Source organism: Morone saxatilis, unplaced genomic scaffold, assembly GCF_004916995.1.
Source record: "Morone saxatilis isolate NCDOM2014 unplaced genomic scaffold, NCSU_SB_2.0 Contig15, whole genome shotgun sequence".
In the NCBI taxonomy this organism is placed as follows: domain Eukaryota; kingdom Metazoa; phylum Chordata; class Actinopteri; family Moronidae; genus Morone; species Morone saxatilis.
In genome coordinates, this window is record NW_023339707.1 from 8,169,124 (window position 1) to 8,190,234 (window position 21,111).

Consider the following 21,111-nt stretch of genomic DNA (forward strand, 5'->3'; position numbering starts at 1 on the left):
TCCTTTCATTATCAGAGGATAATTAACCTCTCAGACAGGAAACATTCTGCCCTGTTGAGTTGATTCTGTGTTTAGCAAAAGGGTCAAAATGAACTCAAAGAAACAGAAGAGCAACAAAAGAAAAGGGAACTTAACATCAGAATCTGCCCTGCAGGGGTGGATCTAGAGAAATATTCATAGGGTGGCCAGATGGTGGCATGGAAACAATCACATATATCAATATATGCTTGGGATGTCAGCGCTGGACATATGTGAAAACTCATTCCTTTGTCTCTCTCCCGCCAGGTGGAGGCGTACGATGCCGATGAGCTGAACTTTCACGGCGGCATGCGGGTGTCGTTCGGCATGCAGCTGATGGGGGCGGCGGCACGTATCGAGAGGGAGATCCCATCTATCAGCTGGCCCTTCTTGCTCCTGCACGGCGACGCTGACAAACTCTGCGACATCAGAGGCTCCAAGATGATGCACGAGAACGCTCCGAGCTCTGACAAGAAAATCAAGGTGGGGATGGTTTGGGCTCAAGGGAAATGTCAATGATTTTGATGATATGAAGTGATATATAACTTGTATCAAGCAGCCACTCCTTCATTTTGTTCACACTGTTCCTTTTGTTAAAACTCTTTTGTTGTTGTTACATACATTATTAAAACAATGTAATAATGTATCACACCACTGTCTTCATTGGCTGTATGAGAAGTTGCTACAGTTCAAGGGCCCAGCAAAACGTCTTTGTGACTAATACAGTAACTGCAACTTTAAAGAAATGAACTGTTGTCCTTTGATACCTAAAAATCCAGTTTAATATATTCATTTTAAGGGGCAAACGGTCAGTGCCTAACATAGTTTAAAACTATTATTAAATAAATACCTTTTAGCTAAAACTTTCACCCACACCTAGAGCTGACTGCAGCAGGATGCATTCAATGACAGACCGACTGGAGCTTCTTTGACCTCTATAAATTCTTCCTCCTCTGCAGAAGGATGTGAATTTGTAAAAAAGGAAGTCCACCCACTCTTTTATCACATGATTAAATGCATGAGGGACAAAACGAGAGAAAAAAAACTGAAATAACAGGTGAGAGTGTTGAAAACGGAGAAGAGAGTTAAAGTGAGTTCCTGCTTGCTTCATATCTTTGTGGATGTCCTTTTTTTCTAGCTGCATTATGGGACTCATGAGGTGCAGGGACTGCTTTATCACATGTCTTATGAAAGAGATGACTGTTGTGCTGATGCCTGGTTTTCCAGATCAGAACAAATAGTATCTGGAAATCAGCTGATCACAGAAAAGCATCTGTTTAATTTATTTTATAGTATTTCCCCGTATGTGTCGCTAAGCATGATAAATTTGTCTGAACTCCTGACAACCTGGACTGCAGTTTGTTTAAAAGAGGCCGGACACTCACAATTTATTTGGTGTTCAGCTCAAACTAACTACTTATCTTTTGCACCTTTTGCGCATCCCATCTCTTTGACACTCTGTCTTATTGCTCCTGTTCAGGTCTACGAGGGAGGCTACCATGCCCTCCACCACGACCTCCCCGAGGTAGCTGAGTCCGTGTTGAAGGAGGTGACCAGCTGGATCACAGAGCGCCTCCCCGCCACGACATCTCCAGAACCGCAAGGCTCCTAGACTCTTGACTTGGACAATCCCGGTCAGCTCTCACAGGCAACTGCCAGCCGTCGTCGTCAAGAGGCCTGCTCACTCTCCAGACAGGCATAACAATACCATTACACTCTCTGGTCTGGGAAATACACCTGGGCATACAGACTATTTTCTCTGTATAAAAAGTTTACTGACTTTATCCTCCGGGCATATATTGCTCTACTATATATCCACTTCTCCTGTGTACCTATCAAATAGCCCAAGTTACACTGATTTAAATTGAATGATGGGGGTCAGAAACCACTTCCACCTCTAGGTGCGCCTCACTAAAGCAAAGCTCAATTAAAGTAAAGTTTAAGCTACAGTATGCTGGGGTTCAAAGTGCAATAATGAAGTTTGCATCTCCATGTTTATACACATAGGCCAGATAGTAGTAATGACAAAAGTAATGTTATACAATATTGATCTGCACAAGGGCATTTCCTTTTTGTTCATCCACTATTCACAGACAGGTCAGAGGTCCGGATCAGCTGGAGCTTAGGGTGAATACTTGATAGCTAGGCCCTCACACTGCTTCTCTGCCTTCACAGTGTCAGTAGATGTGTAATAGACAATATAAGTGAATACAAGTTTTCAGTGAGAAAGTTTTGTTAGTGCTTGCCTGGAAGCAGTTTCTATTCCTGGTTCAGATTTGACAGCTCAGGAGGAACTGTCACACACTCTCTTCCAAATCTCCTCCGCCTCTTTTGCCTCCTCCATGATTGTTTTACAAATAACCTAAAATACCACTTTAGATGCAGGCAGCTCTTGTAGAGTCACATTGAAACTTAAACTGTAAGCACATGTGACTCTGTGTATATATTACAAATCCTCTCCTCTCCTGACCCTTTTTTTGGCAGTGATACATTAAATATGGAGATCTGGTCTTATCTATCTAAATTAAGCCTAAATTATAATTTTAAATCTAGTCCTAATAGTTATATTCATTTGGCATGTTTTACAAATTAAGTGGCCAAATATTTCAAATCTTGTATATTTTTTACCACCTATGAAGTGATATTGTATTTATTTTCCTTTTATAGTCAAAGGAGAACACCACAGCTTATTAACTGAGGGACCAATAGACACAATGACTTTCCATGTTAAGTAATATATGTCTTTCAGTGGGTCTATTTAAGAGAGTAGGAGAATGAAGAGGACGCAAATTAACCAGGTAAAGCTGCTCCATCTCTCTCTGCAGGTGGGAGTTAGGAGGAGAGTGTGAAGGTCAAAAGGTCTCCCCTCTATGTGACTTTTGACCTTTAGGGTCATAGTTGACTTCACTGTTAGAGGCTTTCTCCTGAGCCATAACTTCATTAAGCTCAGACTGCAGACAGGGGCCCAGATGGAGAATGAAAGGGACACATCACTCTGTTACTGTGGACAAAAGAGTAGCCCTCCTCTGTTCACATCTGCCATTTGGTGGACACTTTTCATCCAAACCACCTTAAAGTAATATGGCTGCATACATTTCTAGCATGGGAGGCCACAGCGGGAATCCAGTTCCTATCTCAGAACAATGCCGTATTCATGATTGTTTTGAGAAAACAGGATGTCCTGTAGAGGAATTGCATTTCAGAAAGTGGTATTACTGAGAAATAAACTTTTGGATTCAAAAGCACCATTGAGGACTGCACCTAAAACCCACAGCAATCTAGCATAGGGCCCATGTATATTAATGTTAAAAAATCACCCACTTTAAATAATAAATACATTCAGGCTAATTGCTACCATTGAGGACAGTATAGTGATGTGTTCTCTACTGAAAAACGTACTAAATTTTGGTGCGAAGTAACCTCAGTATTTCTAAAGGTCTGTGTACAGCCCTGGATGCCTGTTTTGTGCTGGCCAACTAGCAAACAGGAAAAGTGCTTTCAAACCTCTGAACCCCATTTACAGTAATAGTGGCTAAAGCAGGGGTCAAGTTCATGTTTTACTTTTTCTTTATGTGTTTTCAAAGTAAACTCTCATAGTGCTCTCAAAACCCAGTTTCAAATAGCAATAATGTCATGGTAGCGTATATTTTCGGTAGCTGGTAATTATAATCTACACAGACACACTGAGCTCACCTTTTTATATTGTGAGGTTAGACTGTAATTAGCAGGTATCGCTAAGTGTTTTCCACCTCAAGCATGAAAAAGTTTCTGCAGCACGAGTTCTCAGCCAACCCCCGACTCTAAACATGGAAAGGCGTCAAAGGTTTTGATCTTTGTAGCAAAACTCAGACATACAGCAAGTGTCTCTGTCTGTTGACTTCAGACATCATGCATGTCCTATAGAAAGTACAGCTATGTGCAGTGCTTGGAGAGAGACCCAAGAGATTTGGCTTTTTAGGGGCTTTTTTTCTGTATCAGCCAGAGTTCAAAGGGACTCATGCAGAGAGAGTAAGGGAAGCACAGAGCGGTATCCACGGTGACCGTTACTCACGTGTAACCACGGCAGCAGGCTGGCGGCACAGTATTTTTTCTTTTTAATTCCATTTTACATGTGTAGTAACCAGGGTGATCACAGTTAGACTGATAGAATGAGATGAATTTCTGGCCTCATGCCTGCTCTGTCTGTTTAACCTTCTATTTCCTCACTCTTACCCTCTCTCACTCTCCCTCTCTCACCCTGTGTCACCCTGTTTCGCCACCTTTTTTTTAAGTTGCTGTGGTGACCAGCGCTCTTTGTTCTGTCCATCACAGAGCCCCTTGTTCTACTACAGATTCAAAGGACTTGTACTGCCAGCCACCCACACTGTCCCTAGTGGTCAATTATCAGAACAGCAACAGGTTACATTACATTTTGTTACTGTTCAGCTTTTTTTTCTTGTTCTATAATTAGTCATAGAGCTGCCGCTCATGTAACAGGGAAACCATCATGTAACCTGCCACAGACTGCTCAGCTTTATGCTGTATCTTACACACTAAATGGCTTCATGAACTCAAAAAGCTGACACTTTTGAGAGTGTATGCAAGAGTTTAACCAAAAATTGCTCGCCTGCCAACATGCTCTGCAGACACTTTCCAGCTCTGATGTATTTTGCTATTTTTATCTCAATTGTCTCTGATGTTTGCAAACTGTTCTCTGATCTTGGTACGGAGTGAACCTACTGAGTTGCATTCAACAATTGGACATTAACGAACGGAGATCAAAAGAAAAGCAAAGCATGGCAAGTTTATAAAATCCCTTCTCAAAATGCAACTCAGAGTTCTTTGCATAATGCCTACAATGCATACATAAGACCTAAACAACATAGAAGCCCATTTAAAAGAAAAGGGAAACAAGAGAGAAAGAAGGGAGTTCTCTGTTTTCTCAGGCATCAGAAGACATTTTACCAGACCAAATATCAGGTTACATCAAGTCATAGCTTAAGGTGTGATGTGTTCATCAGTCCCACTGGGAATCAGACCCTTAACCTCAACCACAACTGCAGGGCTTTATATCACAAGCACTTCAAACACAATGGACCCCTGATTGGGCTGCAGCAAGCACAGGGCACACAAAGGCTACAGAGTCCCAGTTGTATTCAAACTCCTAATAGCACCCCTGCTATGTAACAGTAAATTTCAAAAGCTCTACCTGTCAGACTACATGAGTGCATATTACTGCTATCCTTAGCTATGGGGGCGGAGAGAGGTGAAGAATGAGTGAGAGGAGAAGAGAGAGATAAAGACAGGAGAGAAGCTGTCAGTAACCATGGCAGCAGGGTTGTTTTTTTTTCCAGAGACATCAGCCAGTAAAAAATGTTTGTTAATGGTGCAGGACGTACAACAGACGTTGGTTTCAGAGCTGGTTGTCCATTTTGCTGCTCTGAGGATTCCCTTTTGTGTGAGCATGGAGATAAGAGAGCACACAATTACTGTCATCAGTTCACAGTGAATAATAAGAGCTGCAAACACTCACTGAATTCAAATCAGGCTGCTCTGTTGTTTGTACTGAAAACACACTATTAACGTTTTAGCAAAGAATCATTTTCTTGGAGTTTTTCAGACCAAAATGTTTCTTTTTTTCTAGAGAATTTGTGCATTTTTGCCCACATCCATCCCTTGTCTTGATTAAAAATCAGTGGAAAGCCTTGTACTGTAAGCCTCCCCTGTCCATGCCGGTATCTTTTTCTGCTGGCTAGTTTACTTCTACAAGCATGAATCGTATGCAGGTTTGCCATACTGAGAGATAGCCATGTACAGATGCATTGATCTGTTAATATGTAATAATTCACTCGACTGTTAATATCTTTTTTATTTAGGACAGAAGATCCATGTTAAGTTAGGGAGAGAAAATAAATGAAGGCAGGAAACCGCTGAATCTAATCTTACCAAGCGAAATTCAATTGGCCTGCAGTTTTGTCAATGGGGCCATTGTTTCGTTTTTGTGTTTTTTATCTCGACTTTATGACTGTTTCTAAGAAAAGAGCTGTTATATATGATAGAGGACTAAAAGGCACAGGCCAGTTTTTCTGTAATTTTATGAGATTAAACTGCACTGGAAAGATTCAGTGCAGAGTTTGCAGGAAGTTTCGAGTCAGTGCTTAAGTGTACAGCAAGAATTGAACAGGTCTTCTCCAAAATGCTGTAAATGCATGAAAAAATAAACCTTAAGTTTATCATGTCTGTAAAATACTGAAGATCCAGGTTGTTAAAGTATCACCAATTCCTCCCCTGAGAACTTAAAAAACTTCAGTCATTTGAAATGGTTGATTTTGCATTTTGGAACAAACCCCAATTCAAATCTTGCTGCTTTTATTAACAGTGTTGATTGATGAGATTTATTTCTAATGGCCAGACTGCTTGATTACTGAACATAATTGTAGTAAACTGTTTAATAGCATAGCATTGCTAACAATACTTAGAGTAGTATAGAAATCAAGATATTTTACAAATATTTTATTTATCTTGTCTGTGAGTATTTATAGGAATTACTTTTATGTATGCTACTATATATTGATTACACATCATCACAAGGCACTTTTTATACCATAGCTCAGTCATATTATGTAATTTCTACTGTTGATGCTCGGCTACATGAAGCTCCATAATACTTTTTGAGATGGAACCTGGTTCAAGGTTGTTTGTATGTACAGTCAGCAATCCCAAAAACGTATGACAGTTCTTCTAACATGGTTTTGCACAGAGAGTATTTTACTACTGTCTGTTTAAGTCGGCGTTGTGTTGATAAAAAACTCAAGTTTTGTTGCAGTTTGCCACAGAACAATGAATGTTTAAACCATCTGATCTTAAAATGTTTTTTGTTTTGTGACAGGATCTAACCAAGCAGTGTGTTATATTGCTACAAGTTTGGGAAACTCTTGTACTTCTTTCCCAAATGTACTTTTCAGGAACTTACTTTTTTTAAATTATGGACATGGATATGAGTGAGAGACTTAATGTAGCGCTCTCCATTCATAAAACCTTCTGTTACGTCTCAGATAAAAGACAATTTGGTCAAAATATACTAAAGGACTAAATTGCAAGTATCAGGTTTTCTCCTAACAGCAGCATTTTTCTGGGAAAAATAAGCCTCGGATTCATTTGACTAAGAATTCCCCCCAATTTAAAGAGATTTTTATCTGAATATATATTTTACGATTATTTTTGGATTGTGGTCTAGTGTTGTTTGTGCCTTATTATTATGATGATCGGTATCTGAGTGTGTTTGTGTGCGTACATGTTTTGATATAGATGAACTGTGCTGTTGTTCTGTTATTCCGTTGCTCTGGTTTTCTGTCTGTCTGTCGTCACATCTGTTTCTGGTTTCTGGTTCAGTAATTGTGTCTGTCTGCTTGTCTTCCTCCTGTCTGTCTCTTTCGATTAATGTGTGTCTGTCTGAATTTCTGTCCAATCAGAGGTCTAAGCAGATTTGGGTCAAAAACAATTTCTACATTTTTCCGTGTAGGCTGAGATACAGCTCATAAATACCTCCCAGCTCCTTTAAACACCTGTTTCGTTTTAGTCTGCCTAAAGACACCCACAGTATCAAGAAACACAATACATACGTACAATAAAGACAAGGATTTGTACTACTTGGGTTGCTATAGGATAATGACTATAAAATCTGTTTTTTTCCCAATGGTTCCCAACAGTTAACAGGAAGTTCAGTTCATCCCATGATATTAACAAAGGGATTTATAATACAAAAAAAAAAAACTTTTTGGACCACCCTGAAAAAAGCCTGTAGCTGTACTTTTTCTTTGGTGTTTCAATGTTGAAACTATGATTTGTGTTTATTTAAAGAAAAAAATATAATAGCTCTGAAATATTCGCAGTTGGTTTCTGTATTTTTGGCAGAACTGGAGACATGGTTTGTCATTACAGTACTTGTACTGTGCAGTTACTCTGCAGTTTTTGCACAAACAAATACTGGCCATAGTTACAGGTAAAGATCTTAATTGTCTTGGAAATTCTTAAATGCATCGTCAGTCAGCTGTAGTGGAAAACTCAGCTATGTGATGTAGAAACTAGAAAGACATATGAATTATTGACAGGAAAAGCAGTGCTCATCCCATACAGTATAAATGTAATAGAGAAAATAATGTTTTTTTCATTATATTATTGGAAAAGAATGTAAATCAAACCCTAACATGATCACATGTTGACGTAAAGTGTCAAGTCAATTGGAGTTGGTGTGTATAGGCAGCACATAGTGGACCACATAATGTTATATTGAAACATCACATTCTTGAGTCTTCCCTGTAAAGTAATGTGTTGTTTGTTTTAACAGTCTGCTGTATACTGTATGACACTTTAGTTGAATAGCCCAGTGCTGATACTTAACTCTCATGTGACAAAATGTAGATGTTAAAACCTTAATTTAACTCAGATTTATATAATAAACATTGGCTTTTCTTTTCTTTCTTTTTTTTATTTTCACTGACGCATCGTAGTCACGTCATAATAAGTATCTGCATTGGACAATTTTTTTCAAGTGTGACAAAATATTGTATATAAGATGTATAAAACGTGTAATAATGGAATTACTTCTGAATCACTGAAAGTCAAACTACTTGTTACTAGAATGTTCATAATGTTCATAAACTCTTACAGAATAAACTATATGACTGTTGAACTGTACAGCCTGACTGGAATACTTTCACAGATTATAAACACACATGGAAACAAGTTCTTTGTAACATCTGACCTGGTGTTGTTTTCATCCTATTTCCAGACAATTCATTTAAGTAATATTAGAGTAAACTATTATTAATGGCATACTTTGTGGGACCAGACCAGCCACTCAATGATTCCTGCTGCAGGTAAAATGAAGTGTGGAAACATTTTCATGCAGTAATGCATACGGCAGAGTAAGATGGGTGTGACACTGTTGCGTTTTAATAAAAAAACTGAAGAACAATGCAGGGTAACATTACACAGATGGTTCAGATCATTTAGGCAGTCGAGTTGGTTGTTTGAGAGATTTAAAAAAAAGCACACTTGATCCAGTAGGTGGGAGTATTGCATCACACAATTCATTGACGATGGCCCAGGACCTAGATTGTATGAATGTAGCGTTAGAGCTCTGTTTCCAGATCAGTACACACACATGCAGGGCATGAATGAAGCAAGGGTTTAGCTGAAGATTTATATTTCTTCTTGCAGGTTTTTGGGGTTTGGAACTCAAACCTTTCAGTCTCATGAATTTGCCCTGACTTAACTCTAAGTGTCCAAACACTGAGATCCTAAAGTAATAAGATCTTTCTAAACATTTTGAGCCCTAGCAGTTGTTTCCAAAGCACTGGTTTTGATAACACACAGTCCTCTGTATTTATCTTTTGTGGAGTTTTGTTCCATCACTGCTCTGAACAGGGCTTTACTTTTACTTCTTGAGTCATTACTGCTTTTATTTGGTTCCTTGAAGACTGACTGCACACAGGTGAGGCAGAGTGAAGAGCAACAGGGTTTACAAGCCAGACAGCTACATCACTGCAAGCATATGTTACAGTACTCATCATCACTCTGTTTTCTCTCAGTAAATCTCCCAACACGTAGATGTAGATCGGTAACACCTGATAACAACTGAAAAGAAAACTGGCTGCATGTCAGCAGTTTAAGACTGATACGTTTGGAGGGGATACATAAACTCACACGGCATATACTCACATCCACATTATAGTAAACACTGTACACACACACACACACAGTATCTTCTTCACTATCTCCCTTGCTTTCTTTTTTCTCTCCTGCCCCATTTTCTCTCTCATTCCCTCTCTCTCTAAAAATGTAGGTTAGCAGCTCTCCTTGAGACATTTTTGGAGATTGCTGGAGCCACATTAGCAGCAACTCCCAAAGGATGGCACTTCTTGGAAAGCCAAGACCAAGAGTCCCAACTGTAAATGTGAATATTCATCCGTCACTTTCAGCTGCCACTTGAACATGTTCCTGTGTGTCCACTGGGAAATCCTTCCACAGAAAAATGCACTCCCACGAGGGGGAAACACAGACATAAGTCTTATCCCGGGCTAAGTTGCATACAGCACATACAGGTGATTATTCATGACAAGGGAGAACAGTAGCTAATTGACTTCAGCAGTGTAATCAACCTCCATCATCCACCCTGTGAAACTGAGAAATGTCATACTGTTGGTCTATTTTGGTGGAGAGATTGATTTGTTTTGGAAAAAAAGCATGGTTTGGGATTGGTTGCAAACTTTTTGTGTGTGTTTTGTTTTACGGAATGCGTTATTTCTAAGGTGTATCCTCCCAGCAGAGGGAGCCTGGAGGTCTTTTTTTCCTCTGTGTTTATTGGAAACAAAGACCTAAGCCAATCAGAAACCGGTTCGAGGAATTAAAGCCGGGCTCCCTGTGGCCATGGTAACGGCTTTACCTTTGTGACAGCTGAGGAATGGAAATGGAAGAGAGGAGATGCTACATGGACTGTGGTGGTGCTTAGCAAACTTTTTAGAAAAGGTACCTATAGATCCAACCTTAGTGACCCCGCTCCACTTGGACTGGCTCATTTCAGTAGGCGGGGGGGTCGATTGGACCGGATTCAAACAACGTAAACAAGAGCACGAAGAGATAAGGGGAAGAATCATCAGTAGTAATGCACTGAAGCTGTGTGTACAAAAATAGAAGGAAAAACAGACTGATGAATTTACTCCGATGAAATGCGATTTAGAGGGTTACACGAAGGTTGCACGATATATGAGTTCAGAGGATAAGATCAGAGTGTGCTGTCTGGTGTGCTGAAAGTCTGGACGGATGATGGACGGATGGCAGGTTAGGGAAGGGAGGGAGCGATGAGGGCAAGGAGAGGAACAGCACAGAAAAAAAAAGGTTTTTAATCTTTTTACATGCAATAGAAAGGTTTTTAAGAAAGGCACAATGATCGAGGATCGATACTTGTTACGATTCAGTCAAATAATAAAACACTTGTGCTGAAGTGATGGGTTCCTCAGGTTAAAGTGCAATAAAAGTTTAGCATTTCCCCTTTTAGATGTCAGTTATATATGTTTTGTTTTCTATATAACATCCCAATTTGTTTTTAATTCAAGGAGACATCGAGCTCTTATATTTTTTCTTATGCTCTAATATCTCTCCTCTAAATCCACAGCCACTTCTGTGGGTGTGGTCCTATTCTTGGTGTACGAATAGGGTCCCGCCTCTACTTACATAACTACATCCAATTGGCTGGTGTATACTAAACCTCTACGCTGATTGGTCGAGCTTTCTGTCAATCAATGTCAAACCCTTACTGCTCACTAACCACGTCTCTTCACGCTTGCTAGAGCCAGCGGTTCATTCGTGCGTGTAGAGCTGTGGAGTACCTCGCCGGGAGGGAAGAAACGTGTTTTCAGTCATTTTTTTTACAGGCTTCTCTCGTTGTAATTAGCCGTCATACTGCTGGAATAACACAAAATAAAGGTTTCGTCGGTACTTTGGGTTGTGCTTAACGGCGGTGTGGCGCAACGCTTTAAACGCTGAGCTTTACAGGATTTGTCACCTGGCTGCAGCAGCTGACTTACTGTGTCCTGAGGAGAGTGGAGTCGCTGGGCAGCCGCCAAAAGAAAACACACAGTTGCTAACAAAGTAGTTAGCAAGTCAGCCAGTTAGCCTGCCAGCTAGCCACCTCTCGCTACTGCCACAGCAAGTCCCACCCTCACCGAGTGCGTGGACGTCGTAAAGAAGCTGCAGCGGTGAAGTCGAGTGCTTTTTCCTCTCAACTCAGCCAGCATCGCGCTACCGCTGGCTGGCGAAGCTAAAACAGCTCCCTAAACGTTAGCTAGGTGACTCCAACGTGAAAAATTGCTGGCTTTAACGTCGGACAAGTGTCTTCTGTGGAGGGATACGGTCGCTACACTGGCAAAGAGACTGGCTAAAAAGAAGAGGCGAAATAAGAGACAACAAGGAAGACACCGAGAAGGAGGGGACTGGCTAGTTTAGCCGGGGAGAAAGATTTTCACGTAAGTGCCACAGTTTGGGTAACGTTAAGTTAGCTTAGCAAACAGCTTACCGGTCCTGTGCAAGTTGCTGTGCTTGCATGGCATCGGTTATCCAGACAGCCACTTAAGTTAGCTTTATCTGTGGCTTAACGCTAGCTCCTGCAGCCAGTGCGCCATACTGTCAGCTAACAGCACAGGCTTCCTTGAAGGTGGCACACGAGCTAGCAAGATAGCAAATGCCTGATGGGTTGAAAGTGAGACTGCACTTGAAACGCAGCTCGGCTACGATCCCTGCGCCCATTCCCGTGCGTGTGAGTTAGATAACTTGAGCTAGTTCAGTGGTCAGCTCGTCCGCTTGAGGCTCGAGCAGCGCAGTAAAGCGGTTCTGAGTGTTAGCTACTTAGCTGCTGTGCTAGCTACTTCCAGCCGGACACCCACCCAAGTTAACAGTTCATTTTCTGACGATGGCAAGCAGCAATGTTGTCAAACCCTAGCGAATGTCATTGGTTATCTGTTTCCCCCCATAAGACATGTTGGGCTCCTATCTGTTTGGTGCAGCTGCGGGGACTGTGTGTTCCCGGGCACAGCCCTAGATAAAGTGGCCGCTCAGTGACAATGTCACCGCAACACTTCATGTACGGAATCACACTACCTTGCTTATAAATGGCAGTGCGGTGTCTGTTCAGCGGGCAGACCTGGTGGTCACTTCTTCAGTGATCCAGGCGGTCCCGGTGCATTCCTGTTGCCGTTCAGAGCTGTCATCATCTTCCACTTAACATGTTTAGTCTGCACACAGTGTACTGTTATAGTCAAAGTCAAAGTCAGCTGTGCAAATCAACAATAAGGCATTCCTTAACCACATCACAGCCCAGCACTAAAAACACAAGTGACTTTGTTTCCAAGTCCACTTTTGACTGCTTTTCTCTCCTCCTGCAGATAGATAGCAAACGCCGCCACTGAGCCACGCACAGCCATGAGTATTGAGATCCCGGTGGGGTTGACAGAACTGCTGCAGGGCTACACTGTGGAGGTGCTGCGACAAAGGCCGTCAGACCTGGTGGATTTTGCAGTACAGTACTTCACCCGTTTGCGGGACACCAGAAGTCAGGATGGGGCCAGTGCTGGTGGAAAGACAGGGAAAGGTGTGATGTTTGATGGGGAGCCAATGCAAACAGAGTCCAACGGAGAGGACGACGAAGATGATGATTCTGACTTTGAGCGTAAGTTGATGTTTTGTTGTTTTGTTGTTTGTTGTTGATTGTCTGCTGTTGCGTTGAGCAGCGAGTGAGGTGGCACAGAATGAAAGCAAGCGTATGTATGTGTTTAGGAAGTGAAGGTGAAACTTGAAGACTTGTCGCTGAGTCGTCAGGGTCTTTCTCATCTCTCCCTTAGAGACAGATTTCTTTTAAGTGCCGTATTTACACACACACACACACACACACACACACACACTTACACCCAGAAAATCCCATTGAGCAGACAGTTCAGCTCGACAGCCCTCATCTGCCACTCATCTAATCTAGGTCTTCTCCTTTCTCATTATCTATCTGCCCGTCTTAAAGGATCTAAGAGAATATATATATGTTTTAATTTGAACTATCACATTTCAAGGCCTTCAAAGGTTTCATTGTTTTAAACATAGTTTCCAAATTGTTTTAGAAACTGTGAAAATATTAAAATGTGCAAAGGCAAAATTATGCAGACTACACAGACCTTCGTCAAATCGTTTCACATTTTACACTTAAGTGAAACTGAAAAGGTCCTGTACTCCATTCTAGCATTGTAAAGAAACAACAGGCATACTACAGATACACTGTGAGCTATAGTTACAAGGGATTGGGGAAAAAAAGAGATACGCTGATGCTGGTACCATTTTAAGAAGACATGGTTTGAAAGCTAAGTCTGTGCTACCAGAAACTAAAATAGGTCCACACATAATGTCTTTTCTGAGCCATAGTATAAGCATTTAAACTCAAGAGTTCATGAACTATGTAACTATATATATATATATATATATATATATATATATATATGCTTTGTAGCTCTAACTGTCATGGTTCTGCATGGTTAAAGTAAAAGTGGATTTGCCATGTTGTTTTCGCATCAATCCCCTGGTGTTTGACTGACTTGGCAGGAGATGTAAGTGGCTCCAATCAAAACTCAGGTTCTCCACGTGCTGCTAGAGCATGCTGCTGGCCTAGATCACATCAGTGTGCTCTGGAGCTGTTACCTTGTAATGGGTCTTCTGTGTTTTCTCAATGGAGTTATCCATTGTGAATGATCTGTGAATCTGTCATTAGGTGTTAGCTTCTAAAACTCACTGTTGTCCTGCGTAAACATTTTTTTTAAAGATAATGACAGAATTTCACGTTTTTCTTTGTGTGGAAAGCAAAAAGCCAGTCCTAAGTGTGATTATGGCTCGCCGTTTCTTTGCTGGTCAGTATCATTGGTGGAGTTATCGCGTTAGGCCGGGCTGTGTAAAATAGTAAACAGCCTTGTGAATTTAGGTATTCATCTTATTTCTGCAACTCGGACAGTATTTTTTTGTTTTGAACGTTGTTTTGTTTTGCTCAGTTTGATAGTTAAACCATATTTATTGTGTGCCCCATATAACAAATGTGTTCATCTCTGCTGAAAGTAACTATTGGCCAGCCTTGTGGACTTGAGTACAAGCTGGCTCAGGGTAAAGGGGGATTACAGTTTTCTGTTTCTATTGCGCACACCAGTGGGGGTTTGGCTTGCTGGTCAAACAGCTGTGACCTTCCGTTGAGAAAGCGCTGTGTATGTGCGGCTGCACACGTTGTCTCTTTGAGGTGTATGTGGTGCGTGACATGATTGTGGAAGGCGAACAGATGTGTGTTATGACTTGATTTTACGCCCGTTCAAATTCCAGCCTAGTGGACGGCATGAAAGCAGGTTCTCCTAATACATTCTGATTAGCGATCAGTTGTTAAGCATTTTCCACACCTCGTTCCAAGGTGGCAATAAAGGGACAGGGAGCTGATTACTGCTGTGCTCTAAGGTAGGAAGGTTTTGCCTCAATGCTTAGTCACACACATGACATCCATGACCGTAGAATTAACCGGCCAGGCTTGTGTACGCTGCCCCCAGGGGACATTCACTTCTGTGGGGAACAACACAGCCTGTATAATGAAAGACATCATGTGCTCTTTGCCTGACCACTGTTGTAGCCTATAGGTATAAGAGTACTATGAGTGCCACTAGTTCAACGGCACATGCTACAAAACAGGTTTGGTCTTGGTGAGGAAAACACCAAAATAACTTTTTAAACTCCGGGGGTTGCAAAGCAGGGATGGATATTCTTAGTTATTTCCAACAGATGACACATTTCCCAACCTTGGTTGTAATATGTTTCAGCCTTTGCAAACTGAACAATCCTCCAGAACAATAAGACACACATTACAGGCACAGTACTTGGACCTTTAATGCTAGTTACAAAGGCATTCCCTGTATGCAACTTAAAGTGGAAGCATATCAGTAGTACACTTTTATTTTTTGGGTGTTCTCCATATATATATCATATATATACTAAAATATATAATATATATATATAATATTATATATATATATATAATATATATATATATATTAGTTGTTAAGATGCTGACCATGTAATAACAACCTCCTGATTCGAGCATGGTTGGGGCCATGTGTTGGATGTTATCTCAGTTCTGCTCTGAGCTGTCTACTGCACACTATTCAGTAAAAAAATAGTATTTAAAAGTGTCTTTTAGTGTTTAAAAAAGAGAACTTGGTTTCAAATGATAAAATATTGTATTGTTTTACATGTCATGTCAGATTTCTAGCACCGACATTAAGTACATTCTCCAAGATCTGATTTTGGCCCACTCTTTTAAAGGTTGGAAAAGTATTTGAGCTGAGGACTTAAGAGAACCTTTTGAGAGTACATCATATTAAAACAAAGTGCTGCTTTGGTCATGCGGTGACCCACTAGAAGTAGGCCAATGCCTCATTTTGGATTATGACCCCTTGATTAAGAAATATGGCTATTGTGAAATATTGTATTGAGCTGAGACACACAGAACCAGGGACAAGTAGTTTTATTTGACCTATCATTATTATTATTATTATTATTATTATCATTAGGTCTAAATTTGTTTTAAGGTGAAATGCTAGTTTTGTAACATGAACATGATCTTTATCTGTTGAATGTAAAAATTCTCGACACTCTTGTTATTGTCGTCTTTTATCAGGCTCCTTACAGTTATGATGATTCACCAGTGCGCTCTTAACCTTTCCTTTGCGCTGCAGGAAATCACTGTGTGTGAGTGTTCCGGCTAAATGCCGAAAATGTAAATGTGTTAGATAGCCTGTAATGTGTTCCCATGGATTGTACAGTATACTCTACTGAAACATGACGTCCTATTTTACATGCTTTGTTTCCCTAACTCTTACTGCCTAAACCCACAACAGGATCACTACACAGGCCTAAGCTTCTTAACAAAAGAAGATATTGTTTTGAATACAAACTGTTGTACCTCCATCATATCGAGTGATGCCGGGCGGTTTTTAAGTAACCCTTTCTGTGTAGGCTGAGCTTCAGTTCAGAAATGGTATATTGACGGATGGAAACGTGTAATTCAGAGCTGCTGTGTTTTGCTGAACAGTTGACTTAGAGATTAAATGATGGCCTCTGCTAGAAATTTCAGAATAAATGTAGTTGATTAAAATAAGTGCTTGAAATATCAGGCTAACCTGCTGTCTTCTTTAAACGTAAACTTAGCCATTGAATCCAGGTAAAACATGTGACCTTTCCATTTGAGTCAGCATTTACTTGAAGTACAAAGGTAGATAAAGCAATGAACAGGCTTTATGCAACAACAAAAGGTGCAATACAAGTATGTGTCCTAAAATGTGTATGTTTTTTTTTTTTCTCCTTCAAGTTGGCCAGTATACTGTGAGTCTGGCAGTGCGTGTACACTGAGAGAAACAGGAGGGGATGAATGGCTGCCTCTGTGACTGGAACGAGTGGGGCTTTTTATTAAAAGATAGATGGAGGGACAGATGAGTCCCAGGGATGATAATGGAAGTGAATTAAATGTGTTTTTATAAGAAAGACAGCAGGGATAAAGCAGAGGCTATATGAAAAAGTGATAGAGAGAGAGAGGCTGAGAGTCTTTTAGAAATAAAAACCAGCTCATACTAACTCAACATAACAAAGCTTTGTAGCTAGATTACAAGTCACCTGGATACATGACTACATAACAGTCTTTAAGCTTAGCTCTTATTCATCCAGGAGTGGAGTTCAGTTTTCACCACAGATCAATGGAAGATTTGAGCTAACTTCATTTTTCACTGAACTTTGGAAGATTGACCTCCAGAATGCTGTAATTTGGCCAGTATTTTCAAAGTCTTACCTAGGTGTGTTGTGTTGATTATTTATAAGAGCTGGTATTTTGAAAGCAGAGGTGTTGGGAAGATGCATAACATCAACAGAAACCAGCCAGGTGTTTCTTTTTCACGCAGCAGCCCTCTTGCACCAGTAAGTGCATATTTTCCCAGATTGACTGAAAGTTGTTTTGTTCATGTTCACGGCCTGGTGAACACAACCAAAACCACCTATAACACTGAAGAGATGGCCATGATACATAGGCAATGGTGTCTACAAGTCCTAGATACATTTTAAAATGAAAACTAGGTTTAAGGCCTTAAATGATCTGATATACAGTACAGTATAGGGTTATACACCATTAAATTCAGTTGCTGTGGTTTTTACGTGTAAGGCTGTCTGGTGAATCCATCCGCCATCTGTTCTTTTCATACATTTTTTTCAGTGATTAAAAATTTTAGCTTTTTTATCTCAAGTAAAAGATGTTGATGAAATAGTTCTCCACATATCCTCAGCCTTAATCGCCTCTGTATGTGTGTTTAGGTACTAAAGAGAACATACAGGAAACATCTGTCTTCTTAACTTTACACTAAAATATATATATATATTATATAAAATAAGTTTTATATTACTCTTGTTGATTTGATCATTTTTGAGAAACCAGTGTGTGTACTTGTGTCCACCATCATCAACGTGTGCGTCGGTAGATGACCTATAAAGTGTTACTTATAGTGTCCACGAGGGTCTACCGGTGTTCGTGAGGGTCCGTGCGCAGCTCCATATTTATAAGTCTGCGTAGACCACAGTTGTAGACCAGTACGTCCGTGTATTTTTGTGTGTGGAGCAGATGAATATGTTTGGTTGTTGTTGAGCCCGGGGTCAGTGTGGCTCGGGGCAAGAACACGCATAACATGGTGAAATTCTGCCTCTCTGACCTCTCTGTGTCCTGCCTTGCTCTGTAACCTCTTTCTCATCGCTCTTCTCTTACTTTGTTTCTGTCACCCTGACTCCCTCTCTCTGTCCCTCCCTTTACCCTCTGCTGTTTTGCCTCTCACTGTCTCTCTTCATTCCTCTCACTGATTTACCCTTTACCATACCAGTATAGTAATGATTAGGCTGCATGTTTAGTAGATGCAGTAACTCAAGGCTCTCATAATAGATAAAGGGCAAAGAGATGTTTTCTGCTCTGTTCTCATTGCATCCTATTCTGTTCTAATTCACACGTGCGTCGTTCTTTACTCAAATCCGATTCTGTCACATTTTCCTTTTAGTTGTGTGTGATGAATGGACAATATACGGAGCCCCTGTAGGAGCAGGTAATTAGTGCAATAAGCAGAGCTGACATGTCTGTATTCATTATCTTACGTGTATGTGTGTGTGCTCACAGTGGTATGAGCGATTAAAAGGGAGAGGTAGTACATGCATGCACATTCGTGTGTGTTGTTGGTGTGGTGTGTGTGTGTGTGTGTGTGTTTGTGGTGTGTGTTGTGTGTGTGTTGTGTGTGTGTGTGTGTGTGTGTGTGTGGGGGCAGGTCTCAGTGCAGTGTGCAACAGGCTGACGCTGATTAGCAGGCTGGCAGTGTGTGTCCAGTGTGCTTTTATCCTGCAGGCAAATCTAATGCAGCCCAGCATCCCCACAGAGAGCTGCTGGACAGGCTGACTGACGGCACTAAGTGGAAAAGCCCTCAGACGTCTCATGCTACTCAGTCTGGCTTTCTGACTGTTTTTTAATACAGTACCTGTCTGTCTCCCTGCCTTATCCTTTTAGATCTTGTCTTTCTTTCTCTCTGCCTGCCTATTTATTTTTATCAACACACATTCTGGCTCTTTGCCCAGTTGACTGTCTTGCCTGTATGTCTGTTTTCTGAGCTTGCTCTTTGTCCTGCTGTGTGTGTGTGTGTCTCCTTTTCCTTACATTTTTCATCTGTTAAGTACATGTATGTTTATTCTCTCCACATGTTGATCATCCTCTTTATTTAACAGTTCCTTGTCTTTCTGTTTTTCCGTCATTCCTTTGAAAGCCAGTCTGCTGGTTTGTCTACCTTCCTGCCTACCTGCCCTGTCATCTTTTGCCTTTCTTATCTTCTTGAGAATTTCTCTGTAATGGTATTCCTTATCACTCTGCTCCTCCTTTGTCTTTTTTTCTCCATCATTTTCTGTTGTATCTTTCTACATGTATATCTCTCCGCATATTTCTTTTCATGACTCTATGGTCTTTATATCATTTTCTTTCTGTGTCTATATCAGTTTATTATAAGACAAATGTTAGAAAAACAACAGCAAAGCACAGTTGAAACAGTGCAACACAGCAAATGAGGAAATCTGTTTGGCAATTCATAGGTCACAGTTTAAGTCACAAAGACACACTTCAAATCCTGTGCAAACGAGGCATTGAAAGTCTGTGTCGCCCTGTCGCCGTCTTAATCTTTATCTTCATGTAAGGTGGCGTGTCTGTGCATCCTCTAGGACGTGTTTGTGGTTGACAAAGGGACATAAACAGAGAACCGTATTTTGCTTGTTTGTCATTAGGATCCTATTACAATGCTGTAGTGGCAAGCTGGTCTTCTTTTCCAAGAATACAGAGACAGAACCGAACAAAGGGAAAAACAAAAATCCGTATAGATATCTGAGCCAAGTAATAACAAATTGAAATGGAAAAAACGAAACAAAAGGGAGGACAAAACCCATCATAAGAAAGGAGAAAGGACAGACGAGGCAGTGACAGAGCAGGCGGTGGTACAACCTGGTTTGCTTGCATTTGCTGATAGACATCATTTGAACTTTGGTACTTCCTCATTCTCTGTCCTCAAGCCATCTTTAGTGGCACTGCAGAAAAATGAGGAAATGGAGTTGGCAAGCTTTTAGTCAGTGACTGTACATCCTAATTGGAGTTCACATGCCCCCTTTCTCCAACACACACTGTCCTCTATGTCATAATGTTGTCTGACCGCTGTCTCGCCAGTACTTTTTAAAGCCTTTACTGACGTACCACCTATTGAACCAGACGATGGTCTGTCTCAAAACATAACCCAAAAACATTTATGTATATTTTTGAACCTCCTACTCTAGTCATCTAGATTAGAGTAGGTGTGTTACGCTTCCTTTCTCTCTTGATGTTGTTATTGTGATTTTACAAGCCGTTTCTTTACCTCTCACCTCCGACTGCATTGCTAGTAGGCAAGAACAGGGACAGGGGATAAAAGCCACATGTCCCAAAATAAAACATTACCGGCCATATCTGACAGGGAAATAGTTTGGGAAGATGTGAGGATTCCGAGTGCACACTATTTGAGGGGAACCCTGCATTCAATACTACATTCAGGTGGACATCTGTTACAAAGCATTTTGCATCAAGGCCTTGTACAAGTGGGTGATGTTTAAATACAAACACTCAGTGGCCATGGACCTAAACTGAGCCCTGCTCCTCTCTGTACGGAGAGGAGGGAGTGAAAAAACAGAGGCACATTTGTGGGTGGGGATTGAGGGAGAGGAGGGAGGACGAAGGTTGGCAGTGGAAGATGTTCTTTTAAAGAAAATTCAGTATTTTAAAACTGGATATCAGCATATTGGTTATTAGTAATTTGAACTTTTGTTTCAGTCAATAAGTTCAGTTACAACAGAGGCTTTTTGCATTTTAGTATTTTATTCAAATATAATGAAAATAATGTACTTTATTCCATTGCTAATTTGATTCCTGCATTAAATTAAATACTTACAGAAGATAACACTATAAAAATG

At 40.7% G+C, this 21,111-nt stretch overlaps 2 protein-coding genes across 4 annotated transcripts in view; both read left to right on the plus strand.

Moving 5' to 3' along the window:
- The window catches only part of mgll (monoglyceride lipase), a gene marked incomplete in the record, with an annotated part of 38,687 nt that extends 29,993 nt beyond the window's left edge, over positions 1–8,694 (plus strand). The window contains 2 exon segments of the mRNA XM_035656479.1: positions 286–501; positions 1,499–8,694. Coding sequence (XP_035512372.1) covers positions 286–501; positions 1,499–1,630 — 348 coding nt within the window.
- A 2,644-nt stretch (positions 8,695–11,338) lies between these two features.
- Positions 11,339–21,111, plus strand: part of prkar2aa (protein kinase, cAMP-dependent, regulatory, type II, alpha A) — a 46,490-nt gene continuing 36,717 nt past the window's right edge. For 2 of the 3 annotated variants that reach the window (XR_004796555.1, XM_035656671.1), the window contains exons 1-2: positions 11,340–12,023; positions 12,939–13,222. Coding sequence is in view for 2 of the 3 variants with exons in the window: in XM_035656671.1 (XP_035512564.1) it covers positions 12,976–13,222 (247 nt within the window). In the remaining variant the exon portion in view is untranslated. Of the gene's footprint in view, positions 12,024–12,938; positions 13,223–21,111 lie in introns of all 3 variants that reach the window. The other variant, XM_035656672.1, reaches the window with a different exon arrangement.